This window comes from Periophthalmus magnuspinnatus, chromosome 18 (genome assembly GCF_009829125.3).
Source record: "Periophthalmus magnuspinnatus isolate fPerMag1 chromosome 18, fPerMag1.2.pri, whole genome shotgun sequence".
Classification (NCBI taxonomy): domain Eukaryota; kingdom Metazoa; phylum Chordata; class Actinopteri; order Gobiiformes; family Gobiidae; genus Periophthalmus; species Periophthalmus magnuspinnatus.
The window spans coordinates 3,606,207-3,620,799 of NC_047143.1; the positions used below are offsets into that span (position 1 = coordinate 3,606,207).

The 14,593-nt window shown below is 41.2% G+C and overlaps 1 protein-coding gene across 1 annotated transcript in view; it reads right to left on the reverse strand.

Annotated features, from left to right (window-relative positions):
* Nucleotides 1-14,593, reverse strand: part of LOC117386281 (uncharacterized) — a 28,557-nt gene that overhangs the window by 6,044 nt on the left and 7,920 nt on the right. Inside the window, exons 11-32 of the mRNA XM_055229192.1 lie at nt 14,420-14,468; nt 13,845-13,924; nt 13,089-13,137; nt 12,483-12,562; nt 11,488-11,542; nt 11,346-11,407; nt 11,214-11,262; nt 9,394-9,473; nt 8,853-8,907; nt 7,707-7,786; nt 6,965-7,072; nt 6,815-6,881; nt 5,096-5,160; nt 4,963-5,017; nt 4,392-4,435; nt 4,246-4,309; nt 3,513-3,604; nt 3,233-3,299; nt 2,866-2,957; nt 1,687-1,767; nt 1,510-1,605; nt 66-169 (exon numbers count right to left, since the gene is read on the reverse strand). Of these exons, the coding sequence (XP_055085167.1) occupies nt 66-169; nt 1,510-1,605; nt 1,687-1,767; nt 2,866-2,957; nt 3,233-3,299; nt 3,513-3,604; nt 4,246-4,309; nt 4,392-4,435; nt 4,963-5,017; nt 5,096-5,160; nt 6,815-6,881; nt 6,965-7,072; nt 7,707-7,786; nt 8,853-8,907; nt 9,394-9,473; nt 11,214-11,262; nt 11,346-11,407; nt 11,488-11,542; nt 12,483-12,562; nt 13,089-13,137; nt 13,845-13,924; nt 14,420-14,468 (1,574 nt within the window). The remainder of the gene's footprint in view (nt 1-65; nt 170-1,509; nt 1,606-1,686; nt 1,768-2,865; nt 2,958-3,232; nt 3,300-3,512; nt 3,605-4,245; nt 4,310-4,391; nt 4,436-4,962; nt 5,018-5,095; nt 5,161-6,814; nt 6,882-6,964; nt 7,073-7,706; nt 7,787-8,852; nt 8,908-9,393; nt 9,474-11,213; nt 11,263-11,345; nt 11,408-11,487; nt 11,543-12,482; nt 12,563-13,088; nt 13,138-13,844; nt 13,925-14,419; nt 14,469-14,593) is intronic.

Below are 14,593 nucleotides of genomic sequence, written 5' to 3' on the forward strand. Positions count from 1 at the left end.
GCCTTGGTCGTTAAAGATCTGGATTATTGTCTGTGTAATCCCTCACTTGTCCAGGTCCGACTCACCTGTTTTCTAGCGGCTGCAGCGCTCTCTGACGAGCCTCCTCCACGATGTGAATCACGTTTGAAAACACGGCGTTAATTTCGAGCCACTCTCCGTCCAAACTGCCCTGGAGAGAACAAAACATACAGCAAATATGAAGGCGGAGCTAAATGCAAAGAAAAGGCCCGTATGATGCTATTTCCTGATCTTTTATAATGTTTCCTCATCAAAAACATACCTGAAACATAGACTGTTCATATAAATGGACATAGCTAACGTGCTAGCCACCACGTTCCAAACAGGAAGTGATCATAGATGCGCTTCCGGCTCCATCGACTCTGGCTCCAATTCACTTTCTATTGAAAAACTGTGGCCCCTCTCTCTCATTTTGGTCTTAAATGTTCGTATTAACCCGACTCTACATGATCCTGGGTTTTTTTTTTCACTATTTTGTCTGTAACTCAAGATATGAACATTAATAACAGACAAATCAGGCGCCTTCTTTCCTTAGCAACAGGTTTGATTGACAGCGTTGCTATGGACCATTGGTTTAGCAGGTAGAAAGGGGCGTTCTGCACTAAACTGGACACTTTATAATAACGGTCACCTTAATAAGCCATGTTTGTTCTGATGTTGTTGTTGTTGTTGTTGTATATATTTTCTACCTCTAAGTATTTTATTTTATTTTTAAGTATATCTTTTTTTTACTTTATGCATGCCCTTGTTTGTACTTATTCAGTGTTTTTATGTTGCACTTTATCACCAAAGAAAGTTCCTCGTTTGTGAGCTGTGTTCACTGACGCTGGCAATAAAAGTCTTCTGATTCAGATTCTGGTCACCTTCCACAGTTTCACTCCTGATTGGCTCTTTGGTTGCTATGATACTCGCGGTCGGAATTGCAAATGTGGAATTCGGCTCCAAATACGTCGCTATAACTGCTCTAGCCTCGATTAGCTTCTTACCTGGAGCTGTGTTTTCGTTTCATTCACACATGTTTAACACACAAACGCACATATTTACGCTCAGTTCTTCTTCTCTCAAACTGAAAACGCACTGTTCCACCTTGTGATGTCATGAAGTGGTGATACAGGAAGTGCTCCGCTGTGTTTTTAAACTCCACACACCTTCATTTTTAGAATCATCTGGATCATTTCAGCCTCTGGAATCGCAAATCTACTACTGAACTAAAGTTAACAAGGAGCTGTTAACTTGAAAACTACCACTTGATGACATCACAAGGTGGAACAGGGCGTTTTAAGGTTTGCAGATGTTACAGACTAATAATAAAGTGTAACTCAAACGTTCTGAGTCGCATTATCAGACAGACTCCCCGTTTTATTTGTTGTGTTTTTTTGATTTTGAAGATGGACTTGCCAAGAAACCATATTTAAATGAGGCAAAATAGTCTTGACTACTACTACTATTACTACTACTACTACTACTACTACTACTACTACTACCACTCACCTTGCAGGCCTTGACACGTGCCCTGATCTCACACAGTTCTTGGTCTCTCCCTCGAATTTCCTGTTGAAGTTCGGCTTTCATCTGCTCCCGTTGAAGCTTAACAAATTCAACATAAATAGTAACGTTTAAAAAGAATCTCAATCAATACTCAAAAGTACTTTCCACGTGCAGTACTACCTGTTGTACTTCTTCCTCCTTTTGCAGAGGGAGCAGAAAAGTTTCGGCTACGGTCGTTGGAACCGTCAAGGACGTTTGAACCTAAAATTTTAAAAGAGGAATCCAAATCTTGTGAATACGGAAAAAAACAGTAAAATGAATGATCATGTTTTATCTTTAAAGTTGCACTGTGTAACTTTTCTTGTGAAGGGAAAATTGACTCTTGGGAGCTTTAATCCATGTTATAAAGTGGTTATCTCCTCAAAAACACATCTGGAGTTGTGTTTTATTTCATTCACACATGTTTGAGTAACGTTTTATTATTCGTCTGTTACATCTCCAAAGCTCAAAATGCGACGTTCCACCTTGTGATGTCATCAAGTGGTAGATTTCAAATTAACAGCTCGTTTTACCTTTTGTTCAGTAGAGATCGGCAATTCCAGGGCTGAAATTATTACCCAAATTATTCTAGAAATGAAGGTGTGTGGAGTTTTTAAAAACACAGTGGAGCACTTCCTGTATCACCACATGATGACATCACAAGGTGGAACAGAGCGTTTTCAGTTTGAGAGATGAAGAACTCAACACAAATATGAACAACTCCAGCTCTGTTTGTCATGAGGAAACAACATTATAGCACAGATACACAAATACATTAAAAACAAGCTTAATGCCATACTGTGAAACATCCCAGATAAAGCAACATCTCCATGGAAACAAGCACGTGACAGCTACGCAATGCTCTTTAAACGTCATTAGATTATGTAGCAGGTTCCGTGTACTAGCTTTAACTTACAAATAAATGTGTTCTCGGATGAATTATAAGGTTGCTAAGTTTTATTAAAGTGGAACTAAACGGCTAAACTCCGCCCACAACCACGTGACTAAAGAGAGTGAGAGAGAAGGAGGGGCGGGGTCTGGAGGTATAAGGAGCAGCGTGATTGGTCTAACAGGTGTCCACACTTCAGACTCCGCCCCTGCAGCCAGGTGAGTGTAAACACAAACACCGGGCTGTAAACGGGGCAGTCTTGGGTGATGTCATGTAGTACTTGAAATAGCAGAGGTCACTGGAGTTAAAACTACAGTTGCCAAAAAAATGACTAGAAGTAGTAGATGATATTATTAAAACATCACATACACAGCTTAGTCGTGAAAAAAGTGTGTTTAGTTTCACTTTAGCTCCTGTTGCTCTTGTGTTACCTGAGCTGCTCCTGTGGAGAAATCAAGCGCTCTCCTGGTTCTGTTTGCTTCTTCTGCAGACGGGGGACAGTTCTGCGTCGGGGTCTCAAAAACTGTGAAGAAATGTATGTGCACTGCAGTCAGACTGAACCAGGTCTAGACCAGGACTAAACCAGGTCTAAACCAGGACTAAACCAGGACTAAACCAGAACTAAACCAGAACTAAACCCGGTCTAAACCAAGATTAAACCAGAACTAAACCAGGACTAAACCAGGTCTAAACCAGGACTAAACCAGGACTAAACCAGGTCTAAACCAGCTCTGGTAAATCCTGGCACACTACGTCACATTCTCATATAGTTCTTAATGACCAAGTCTATGGCCCTACATGTCTTTGGTTCCTGAGGTGGAGCTTTTGGAGTTCCTGGTCCTGGCTGTGAATCTCTTTGGCGATTCTGTAAAAAAATAAAGGTAAAAAAAATAAAAAAAATGTAAGGGCAGTCCTGTGTGATGTCACATAGTACTTGAAATAGCAGAAGCCACTAGGGCCAGGACACACTAAAACTGGCAAAAAATGACAAGGAGCAGTAGATAATACTATTGAAACACCAAAACATTAGAAAAAAGTGTGTTTAGTTTCACTTCAGCTCCTGTTGCTCTTGTGTTACCTGAGCTGCTCCTGTGGAGAAATCAAGCGCTCTCCTGGTTCTGTTTGCTTCTTCTGCAGACGGGGGACAGTTCTGCGTCGGGGTCTCAAAAACTGTGAAGAAATGTATGTGCACTGCAGTCAGACTGAACCAGGTCTAAACCAGGACTAAACCAGGTCTAAACCAGGACTAAACCAGGTCTAAAACAGGACTAAACCAGGTCTAAACCAGGACTAAACCAGGTCTAAACCAGGACTAAACCAGGTCTAAACCAGGACTAAACCAGGACTAAACCAGGACTAAACCAGGACTAGACCAGGACTAAACCAGGACTAAACCAGGACTAAACCAGGTCTAAACCAGGACTAAACCAGGTCTAAAACAGGACTAAACCAGGTCTAAATCAGATCTAAATCAGGACTAAATCAGATCTAAACTAGGACTAAACCAGGTCTAGACCAGGACTAAACCAGGTTTAAACCAGGTCTAAACCAGGTCTAAACCAAGACTAAACCAGGTCTAAACCAAGACTAAACCAGAACTAAACCAGGATTAAACCAGGACTAAACCAGGTCTAAACCAGAACTAAACCAGGTCTAAACCAGAACTAAACCAGGTCTAAACCAGGTCTAAACCAGGTCTAAACCAGGACTAAACCAGGTCTAAACCAGAACTAAACCAGGACTAAACCAGGACTAAACCAGGACTAAACCAGGTCTAAACTCTTTACCCTTTAATGTTTGTGGATTTGTACCTTTCTCTACAGGTGCAGATGTTTTGGGGCCTGGCTGAGATGATGAGGGCGTCTGAAATATCGCCTGTTAAAAAAAAAAAAGTTGTAAGTTTAAATAAAAATGAATGTTGTTACGTCTTTATCTCAAAATGATTATGTAACTTTACCTCCTGTGTGACACCAAACCCAGAGTTCTGCTGTGGACTCACGTCTGGAACAACAAACACTCATTTTACCAAAAACACACCTCGTATTTAGTTTCATTCTCACACGTCTGATAAATCCTGCATTATCAGACTGTCTACATCTCCAAAGCTCCAGAGCACAGACTGTAAATATAGTCCACTTCTTTAAACAGGCTATGCTCCAAACGCTCCGTTCCACCTCATGATGTCATCAAGTGGTCATTTTAAACTGTTATTTTTAGCCAAAATTGAACATATGTAGTTTACTATACATAAGAGTTGTTAACTTTAGAAAAAAAAAAAAAAAAGTGTTATCTCTTTTTCAGATGCGTCTGTGATAGAAGGGTTAAAACAATCACCACTCGATGACATCACAAGGTGGAACAGAGTGTTTTCAGTTTGAGAGAAGAACTCAACCTAAATATGCAAGTTTGTCTGTGTGTTAAACATGTGTGAATGAAACAAAAAAACACAACTCCAGGTCCAAACTTTTGACTAATCTTTTTTTTTTTTTTTTTCAATAAAATGTAAATAAATAAATAAAAACACGTACTTTGATGCACTGATGAGACTCCAGATGCTGCAGTAAAGATGTTGCCTGGTTTGGGCTGTTGAGGTCACAAACTTGGATTACTTTTGTTCCTCTGGTGTTTAAAAACTACAATGTATTGAATTTTAAACTTTACCTGTGGTTTGTTTTGCCCAAACGGAGCGTTTCCCGTAAAAGTGAAGGACGGCGCTGATCCAAATGCTGTAAGAAAATAAATTAAAAAAAAGTTTAAGAAGGTTATTAAGGCTGAACTGGCTCCTGGTCCCTGGTCTAGTCCTGGTCTAGTCCTGGTCTAGTCTTGGTTTAGTCCTGGTCTAGTCTTGGTTTAGTCCTGGTCTAGTCCTGGTCTAGTCCTGGTTTAGTCTTGGTTTAGTCTTGGTTTAGTCCTGGTCTAGTCCTGGTCTAGTCTTGGTCTAGTCCTGTTCTAGTCCTGGTTTAGTCTTGGTTTAGTCCTGGTCTAGTCTTGGTTTAGTCCTGGTCTAGTCCTGGTCTAGTCCTGTTCTAGTCTTGGTTTAGTCCTGGTTTAGTCCTGTTCTAGTCCTGGTCTAGTCTTGGTCTAGTCCTGTTCTAGTCCTGGTCTAGTCCTGGTCTAGTCCTGTTCTAGTCTTGGTTTAGTCCTGGTTTAGTCCTGTTCTAGTCCTGGTCTAGTCTTGGTCTAGTCCTGTTCTAGTCCTGGTCTAGTCCTGGTTTAGTCTTGGTTTAGTCCTGGTCTAGTCCTGTTCTAGTCCTGGTCTAGTCCTGGTTTAGTCTTGGTTTAGTCCTGGTCTAGTCCTGGTCTAGTCCTGGTCTAGTCTTGGTTTAGTCCTGGTTTAGTCCTGTTCTAGTCCTGGTCTAGTCTTGGTCTAGTCCTGTTCTAGTCCTGGTCTAGTCTTGGTTTAGTCCTGTTCTAGTCCTGGTCTAGTCCTGGTTTAGTCTTGGTTTAGTCCTGGTCTAGTCCTGGTCTAGTCTTGGTCTAGTCTTGGCTTAGTCCTGTTCTAGTCCTGGTCTAGTCTTGTTCTAGTCCTGGTTTAGTCCTGGTCTAGTCCTGGTTTAGTTCCACACAGACTTATTGTAATGATCTCATATTGTGTGTTTAGTTCAGAGTTGACACTTTCTGTTGTTCATTTGTGTTGTTGTTCATTTGTGTTGTTGTTCATTTGTGTTGTTCATTTGTGTTGTTGTTCATTTGTGTTGTTGTTGTTGTTGTTGTTGTTGTTGTTGTTCATGTATTTTCTATGTGACACTTGGTTTCTATGCCGACAAGTTGTGAAGGTTCCATTTGTTACTGGTCTGTTCTGTGGACTGAGGCTGTCTCCACATATCCCCCCCAGCCCCTAAACCCTCACACACTGTACTCTTTGTTATAGAGCAGGGCTGTCCAAACTACGGCCCAGGGGCTAAATGCGGCCCTCAGATACATTTTTGTCGGCCCTCATGCCTCCTCCTAAATTGATCAGGAAGTATTTTCACTATTGTGTCTGTAAATCAAGATATGAACATTAATAAGAGACACATGAGACGCTTTCTTTCCCCGAGGTCGCTCCCGTTAGCGTTAGCAACAAATTTGATCAACATCGCTCCCTCCTAAACCAGTGGCGCAGGCGAGAAGGGGCGTTACCTTCATCAGCCTCGCTCCGGATTGGCTCTTTGGTTGCTATGACACTCGTGGTCAGAATTCCTAATACAAGACTCGGCTCCAAATTCGCCGCTATAACTGCTAGCCTCGATTAGCTTCATTTGACTGGAGCTAACACTGCAGGCGACGTCACACTCGCTTATTTCGCTTTTTTTATACAGACGAGGGACACTAATAAAAACAACAACAGGCGTCAACTCTGAACTAAAACATCAGATCATTACGTAGACGAATACTTACCTGGCGGTTCGTTTTCCTTTTCCGCTGAAGCCTCCGTAGCGACCGTACTCGGCGCAGAATTGGTTACCTTATCGAAACACAAAGAAAAACACACAAACGTTTAAAAAAAATAATCGAACATATAGATAGACAGAATCATTTGCGCTCTACCTGCAGTGGAACGTTCGAGATCAGCACGTTTTCGAACAACCCGGCGCTCGTTCTGTCCGCTGGCGTCGTATCGTGAGCGGCGGGCGTTTGAGTGTTGAAAAATCCAAACTTTGGCGAAAACAAATGGAGCGATTTGTAAGATAAGATAAGATAAAACCAAATAAAATAAAAAAGAAATGAAAGGAACAGTGGGTAAATACATAGGGTGAGTCCATTTGTTGCAGTTGAGTTCATATTTTGGGGGTCAGATTGGTCAAAAATAGGGACCCCGGGACATTTCTCGTGTAAAACTTTGTAAAACTTTGATAAATCCGCTGGGGCATAGCTAGGCCTGTCATGATAACACGTTTTGAAGTGCGATATGTTGCTGTAAAAATAGTCATAGCAGTATATACACTAGCTCAAATCTTATCGTATCGCAGAAAAAATCAAAAATACTGCGAAGAAAAAGCCTCCGAGATGAATATTGACCCGCAAAAACGATGTTAACGCGCCTATAAATACACCGCGCGGTTAAAGGTTAAAGGTCTCCATGGAGATGTTAGCGCTTGGAATGTTCCTCAGTATTACATAAAAAAATATCTCGCATTTCTTCACTTTTAAGTTTTAATTGCTCAAAACAACTTTCAAAAACATGTCTTTTTCTCCGATCTGTGGCATCGTCGACATCTCCATGGAGACGAGCAGGTGGTGAACTCTCCGCCGGAAAAGTTACGTGGCGAGTCTTAGGCATTAAACGTACCTGTGGTGGAGCGGTAGGCGCATCGAAAGGTCCCTGGGTTTGGTTGAAACAGTTGAAACCTGCCGCTGCTGGTCCATTAACTGTAAATAAATATGATTAATAATGTTTAAAGTACAAATACGTGAAACTGCGTTAAAGGTACAGTACGGATATGTTGTGTAAGCCGCTCTTGAGGTCAAAATCAGTCAAAGAATCAGGAAGTGTAAGGTCCTATATTACACAAAATGGACTCTTATGAGGTTCAAGTCATGTTTTAATGTCGTTACCTTCTCAAAAACACACCTAGAGTTGGGTTTTGTTTCATTCACACATATTTGAGTAACACTTTATTGTTAGTCTGTCTACATCAAAGCTCAAAACGCTCTGTTCCACCTTGTGATGTCATCAAGAGGTAGTTTTCGAGTCAACAGTTTTCCTTTAGTGACCGTTTGATCGTTAAAGACTGGAAATTCCAAGGCTGAAATGATCCAAATGATTCTAGAAATGAAGGTGTGTGGAGTTTAAAAATGCAGCGGAGCACTTCCTGGATCACCACTTGATGACATCACAAGGTGGGACGGAGCGTTTTCAGTTTGAGGGGAGAGCCTAAATATGCAGGGTTTGCGCGTTAAACATCTCCGGGTCTGTTTGCGATGAGGAAACAACATTATAACGTCGATCAGAAAATTGTGTAATACGGGTCCTTTAATAAACTATTTGTTCATAATGAAGGTTAAGGTTAAAGGTTAAAGGTTAAAGGTTAAAGGAGCCGTACCTGATTTTTTATTGTCTTAAAAACGTGAAACATCTAACAGTTTGCAGTGGTCCAAAGTTATTCCTCTCTTACCTTATCCATTCCGAGCGTCTTACCAATTCACTGCGATAAGTTTATAAGCTCTTTTCACAACTTGGAGAGAGTTTTGTCATCACCGTAAAGCTAACAAAAAGCTAGCAGACTAATAAAGTACTTCCTGATCTTTCTCAGACAATTTATTTTATGGCTGACAGCACACCGCGGACTTATTTTGACCTCAAGAGCAGCTTATACAAAATATATCTTCTGGGGCAAGACACATTTTGGACAAACAGATGTAAATCAAGTACAGGCCCTTTAAGTTTTCCTGGTTTGTTACGCCTAATTAAAGTGTAGTTATTATTAAGTGTTACCGTAATCCACCGAGGAAACTCCAGATGGTGCAGGAAAAATATTGAGTGACTCCGGCTGTCAAAAGATAAGAGAAATTAAATAAGGATAAGATGAATCTAAACTACATTTTGTACGATATACTGTATAAAGAAGTGGAATTTGGAATATTTGGAATCCCGACCGCAAGTATCATAGCAACCAAAGAGCCAATCCGGAGCGAGGATGTAAAACGTAACACCGCTTCCCACTCGCGCTAAATCAAACCTGTTGCTAAGGCTTCTGGGAGCGGCCTCGGGGGAAAGAAGGAGCCTTATTTGTCTGTGATTCATGTTCATATCTTGATTTTTGGACACAGTAGTGAAATGAAAATGGTAGGATCACGTAGAGCGGGTTGATACGAACATTTAAGACCGAAATGAAGAGTCTGACAGTGGCAGTTAAAGAGGGAGGGGCAAAGGTTGATGATCACTATCCTTGGCAAAGTGTCGGCTAGCAGGTTAGCTTCATCCATTTACAGCTACAGTCTATCCTATGCACAAATACTTGATTTTAAACTTTTACCTGTGTTTTGTTTGGATCAAATGCGTTCGGTGAAGGGCTGGGTGCAAAACTAAAGGTCGATGCTGCTGGTGCTCCAAATACTGCAAAAATAAAGGTTATTAAGGGTTAGTTCACACATTTGGTCCTGGTTTAGTCCTGATATAGACTTGGTTTGGTCCTGTTCTAGTCCTGGTTCAGTTTTGGGTTTAGTCCCAATTTAGACCCAATTTAAATGTGTTTATTTTGAATTAATGACATCTGTAAACAATAATGAACTGGTCTATATGTAATAAAATTAGTAAATAAAAATGAAATATTAGGGTGTTTTGTTTTTTGTTTTTTTTTTGGTGTGGGGTCTGCAACCTCCTTGTCTCCATGGAGATGTTATTACTTTTACTTGAAATGTCTCACAATGTATAGTGGGGCAAAAAAGTATTTAATCAGCCACCAATTGTGCAAGTTTTCCACTGAAAAAGATGAGAGAGGCCTGTAATTTACATCATAGCTTCACTTCAACTATGAGACACAGAATGTGGGGAAAGAATCCAGGAAATCACATTGTAGGATTTTTAATGAACCTGTAACTTCTTCTTTAAGAGGCTCCTCTGTCCTCCACTCGTTACCTGTATTAATGGCTCCTGTTTGAACTGGTTATCAGTATAAAAGACACATGTCCACAACCTCAAACAGTCAGACTCCAAACTCCACTATGGACAAGACCTAGTGAATGACTTGCAGAGAGCTGGGACCAAAGTAACAAAGGGACAATCAGTAACACACTACACCACCAGGGACTCAAATCCCGCAGTGCCAGACGTGTCCCACTGCTTAAGACAGGACATGTCCAGGCCCGTCTGAAGTTTGATAGAAGCATTTGGATGATCCAGAAGAGGATTGGGAGAATGTCATATAATCAGATGAAACAAAAATACAACTGTTTGGTAAAAACTCAACTTGTCGTGTTTGGAGGAGAAAGAATGCTGAGTTGCATCCAAAGAACACGAGACCTACTGTGAATCATGGGGGTGGAAACATCATGCTTTGGGGCTGTTTTTCTGCAAAGGGACCAGGACGACTGATCCATGTAAAGGAAAGAATGAATGGGCCCATGTATCATGAGATTTTGAGTGAAAACCTCCTTCCATCATTGAGGGTACTGAAGATGAAACATGGCTGGGTCTTTCAACATGACAATGATCCCAAACACACCACCCGGGCAATGAAGGAGTGGATTTGTAAGAAGCATTTCAAGGTTCTGGAGTGGCCCAGTCTCTAGATCTCAACCCCATAGAAAATCTTTGGAGGGAGTTAAAAGTCGATGTTGTCCAGAGACAGCCCCAGAACATCACTGCTCTAGAGGAGATCTGCAGGAGGAATGGACCAAACTGTCAGCAACAGTGAAAACCTTGTGGAGACGTACGGGAAACGTTTGACCTTTGTCATAGCCAACAAAGGGGTATTTAACAAAGTATTAAGATTAACTTTTATTATTGACCAATAATTTGCATTTTGCATTAATGTGATTTTCTGAATTTCGTTTCTCATTCTGTCTCTCATAGGTGAAGTGAACCTATAAGGAAAATTGCAGGCCTCTCTCATCTTTTTAAGTGAAAGAACCTCCTGTTGGCTAAATACTTTTTTGCCCGACTGTATGCTAGTCTATGTGTTTTATACTTGTTCTGATACAGCTCAAGATCATTCTAAAAATTTTCAGGAAAGGTTCATTTTTGTTCTATCAGTGAGACTACTGGTTTTAGTATTGATCAGTATGTAGTTTTTGACAACCGTAAGAAAACTTTAATGCTACACTGCGGAACATTCCAGGCAAAGAAATCTCTTACTTGGCTTTTTGACGGCTTCAGTGGCTGCTTTTGATTGAGGCCCAAACATCTGTTCAAAATAAAAACATCGATGGCATTAGGTAATTTAAAATTTTGACATGTTTTGGTTGCAAGAAAATTCAAATTTCTTACCATTGGCTGCGGCTGCCCCATGTTCGCAGCTGGGAAAGTAGATGTTTGTACAGTTTCTGTTCCTTTAAAGTAAATAAATCAATAAATATATAAATGACAACATACTTGAAAGCTTAATTAAACTGTAGTTATTAAGTGTTACCAAAATCCATTGAGGAAACTTCCGATGGCGCAGTGAAAGTATTCAGTGATTCAGACTGTCAAAAGATAAGAAAATGTATCTTAACTTCAATTTGAACCATAGACTGTATAAAGAAGTTGACTAAGGGAGTGTGACGTCAAACACAGGATTTGGCTCCAGTCAATTATAAGGCAGTTATAAGGGCCAATTCCATCCATTGATCCATCCATCTTCCTCCGCTTCTCCCAGACCGAATCGTGGGGGCAGCAGTCTAAGCAGGGAGACTAATTTTGGCGGCTTGTATCTGCGATCTTGTCCTTTCAGTCCTTACCCAGAGCTCATGACCATAGATGAGGGCAGGAACGTAGATTGACCGGTAAATCAAGAGCGTTGCATTTCAGTTCAGCTCCTTCTTCACCACAACGGACCGATACAGCGACCGCATCACTGCAGACGCTGCACCGATCCGCCTGTCCATCTCACGTTCCAGGAGAGGACATGCTACTGTTTTCCGATCAAGAACCATGGCCTCAGATTTGGAGGAACTGATTCTCATCTCATCCACCTCTGGAGCTTTACCACCGAGGAGCTTGCCAACCACCTCAGAGGCTTCAGCAGGATGATGGATGAGTCTGCCTCCGAGCCCTCAGTCTCTACTTCCTTCTCGGAAAACGCAATGGTGGGAATGAGGAAATCTTCAAATGATTCCTTCCACCGTCCAATAACATCCCCAGTCGAGATCAACAGCTCTCCACCCACACGGTAAACAGTGTTGGTGAAGCACTGAACTTCACCCCCAGAAACACCAGAAACACCAGAAACACGAGTCTGACAGCAGCAGTTACAGAGGGAAAGGTGAGGGTTTTTCAATAGAAAGTGAATAGGAGCCAGAATCTGTGCAGCCAGAAGCACGCCCATGATCACTTTCCTTTAGAACGTGGCGGCTAGCAGGTTAGCTACACCCATTTATATAAACAGACTATCCTATGCACAAATACTTGATTTTAAACTTTTACCTGTGTTTTGTTTGGATCAAATGCGTTCGGTGAAGTTCTGGGTTTAAAACTAAAGGTCGATGCTGCTGGTGCTCCAAATACTGTAAAAATAAAGGTTATTAAGGGTTAGTTCACACATTTGGTCCTGGTTTAGTCCTGATATAGACTTAGTTTGGTCCTGTTCTAGTCCTGGTTCAGTTTCAGGTTTAGTTCCAGTTTAGACCCAATTTAAATGTGTTTTTGTTTATGATTTTCAATTAATAACATCTTCTATAATGTCTATACGTAATAAAATATGTAAATGGACATGAAATATGAAAAGTGCATTTAGTCATTTTTTGGTGTGGGGTCTGTAACCTGCTTGTCTCCATGGAGATGTTATTACTTTTACCTGGAATGTCCCACAGTATAAAAGTCTGTGTCTTATCCTTGTTCTGATGCAGCTCCAGATCATTCTAAAGATTTTCACGAAAGATTCATTTCTGTCCTGTCAATGGGACTTTTTTAGTATCGATACCTGCTCAAATGAGTATCTAGTTTTTATAATAGTTTTAGTATTGATTAGTATCTGGTTTTCGACAGTTTAATGCTATACTACGGAACATTCCAGGCAAAGAAGTCTCTTACTTGGCTTTTTGACGGCTTCGGTGGCTGCTTTTGATTCAGGCCCAAACATCTGTTCAACATAAAAACAAAGTACATTTAGATTATTGGATGGCACCCCCCAAAGGAACCACGAGGGACATGCTCTTCTCCAGATCCACGAAGCACATGTGGACTGGTCAAACTCCCATGAGCCTCGAGCGCCCGATGGAGAGTATAGAGCTCGTCCAGTGTTCCACAACAGGGAAGAAGACCACACTGCTCCTGAATCTGACATTCGCTTATCGGTCAAGTTCTCCTCTCCAGTGCCCTGAAATAGACCTCACTGGGGAGGCTGAGGAGTGTGATTCCCCTGTGACTGGAACACACCCTCAGGTCCCTCTTCTGATACAAAGGGACCCCCGCTCTGGTCTGACCATCCAGAGGCTCTACTCGGGCTCTTCTTCCTTCTCGGGAATGAGATCTTCAAAGTATTTCACCGTCCAATAACATCCCCAGTCGAGATCAACAGCTCTCCACCCACACGGTAAACAGTGTTGGTGAAGCACTGAACTTCACCCCCAGAAACACCAGAAACACCAGAAACACGAGTCTGACAGCAGCAGTTACAGAGGGAAAGGCGATGGTTTTTCAATAGAAAGTGAATAGGAGCCAGAATCTGTGCAGCCAGAAGCACGCCCATGATCACTCTCCTTTAGAACGTGGCGGCTAGCAGGTTAGCTACGTCCATTTATATAAACAGTCTATCCTATGCACAAATACTTGATTTTAAACTTTTACCTGTGTTTTGTTTGGATCAAATGCGTTCGGTGAAGTTCTGGGTTTAAAACTAAAGGTCGATGCTGCTGGTGCTCCAAATACTGTAAAAATAAAGGTTATTAAGGGTTAGTTCACACATTTGGTCCTGGTTTAGTCCTGATATAGACTTGGTTTGGTCCTGTTCTAGTCCTGGTTCAGTTTCAGGTTTAGTTCCAGTTTAGACCCAATTTAAATGTCTTTTTGTTTATGATTTTCAATTAATAACATCTTCTATAATGTCTGTATGTAATAAAATATGTAAATGGACATGAAATATGAAAAGTGCATTTAGTCATTTTTTGTTGTGGGGTCTGTAACCTGTTTGTCTCCATGGAGATGTTATTACTTTTACCTGGAATGTCCCACAGTATAAAAGTCTGTGTCTTATCCTTGTTTCACGAAAGGTTCATTTCTGTCCTGTCAGTGGGACTTTTTTAGTATCGATACCTGCTCAAATGAGTATCTAGTTTCGATACTAGTTTTAGTATTGATTAGTATCTGCTTTTCGACAGTTTAATGCTATACTACGGAACATTCCAGTCAAAGAAGTCTCTTACTTGGCTTTTTGACGGCTTCGGTGGCTGCTTTTGATTCAGGCCCAAACATCTGTTCAACATAAAAACAAAGTACATTTAGATTATTGGATGGCACCCCCCAAAGGAACCACGAGGGACATGCTCTTCTCCAGATCAACAAAACACATGTGGACTGGTCAAACTCCCATGAGCCTC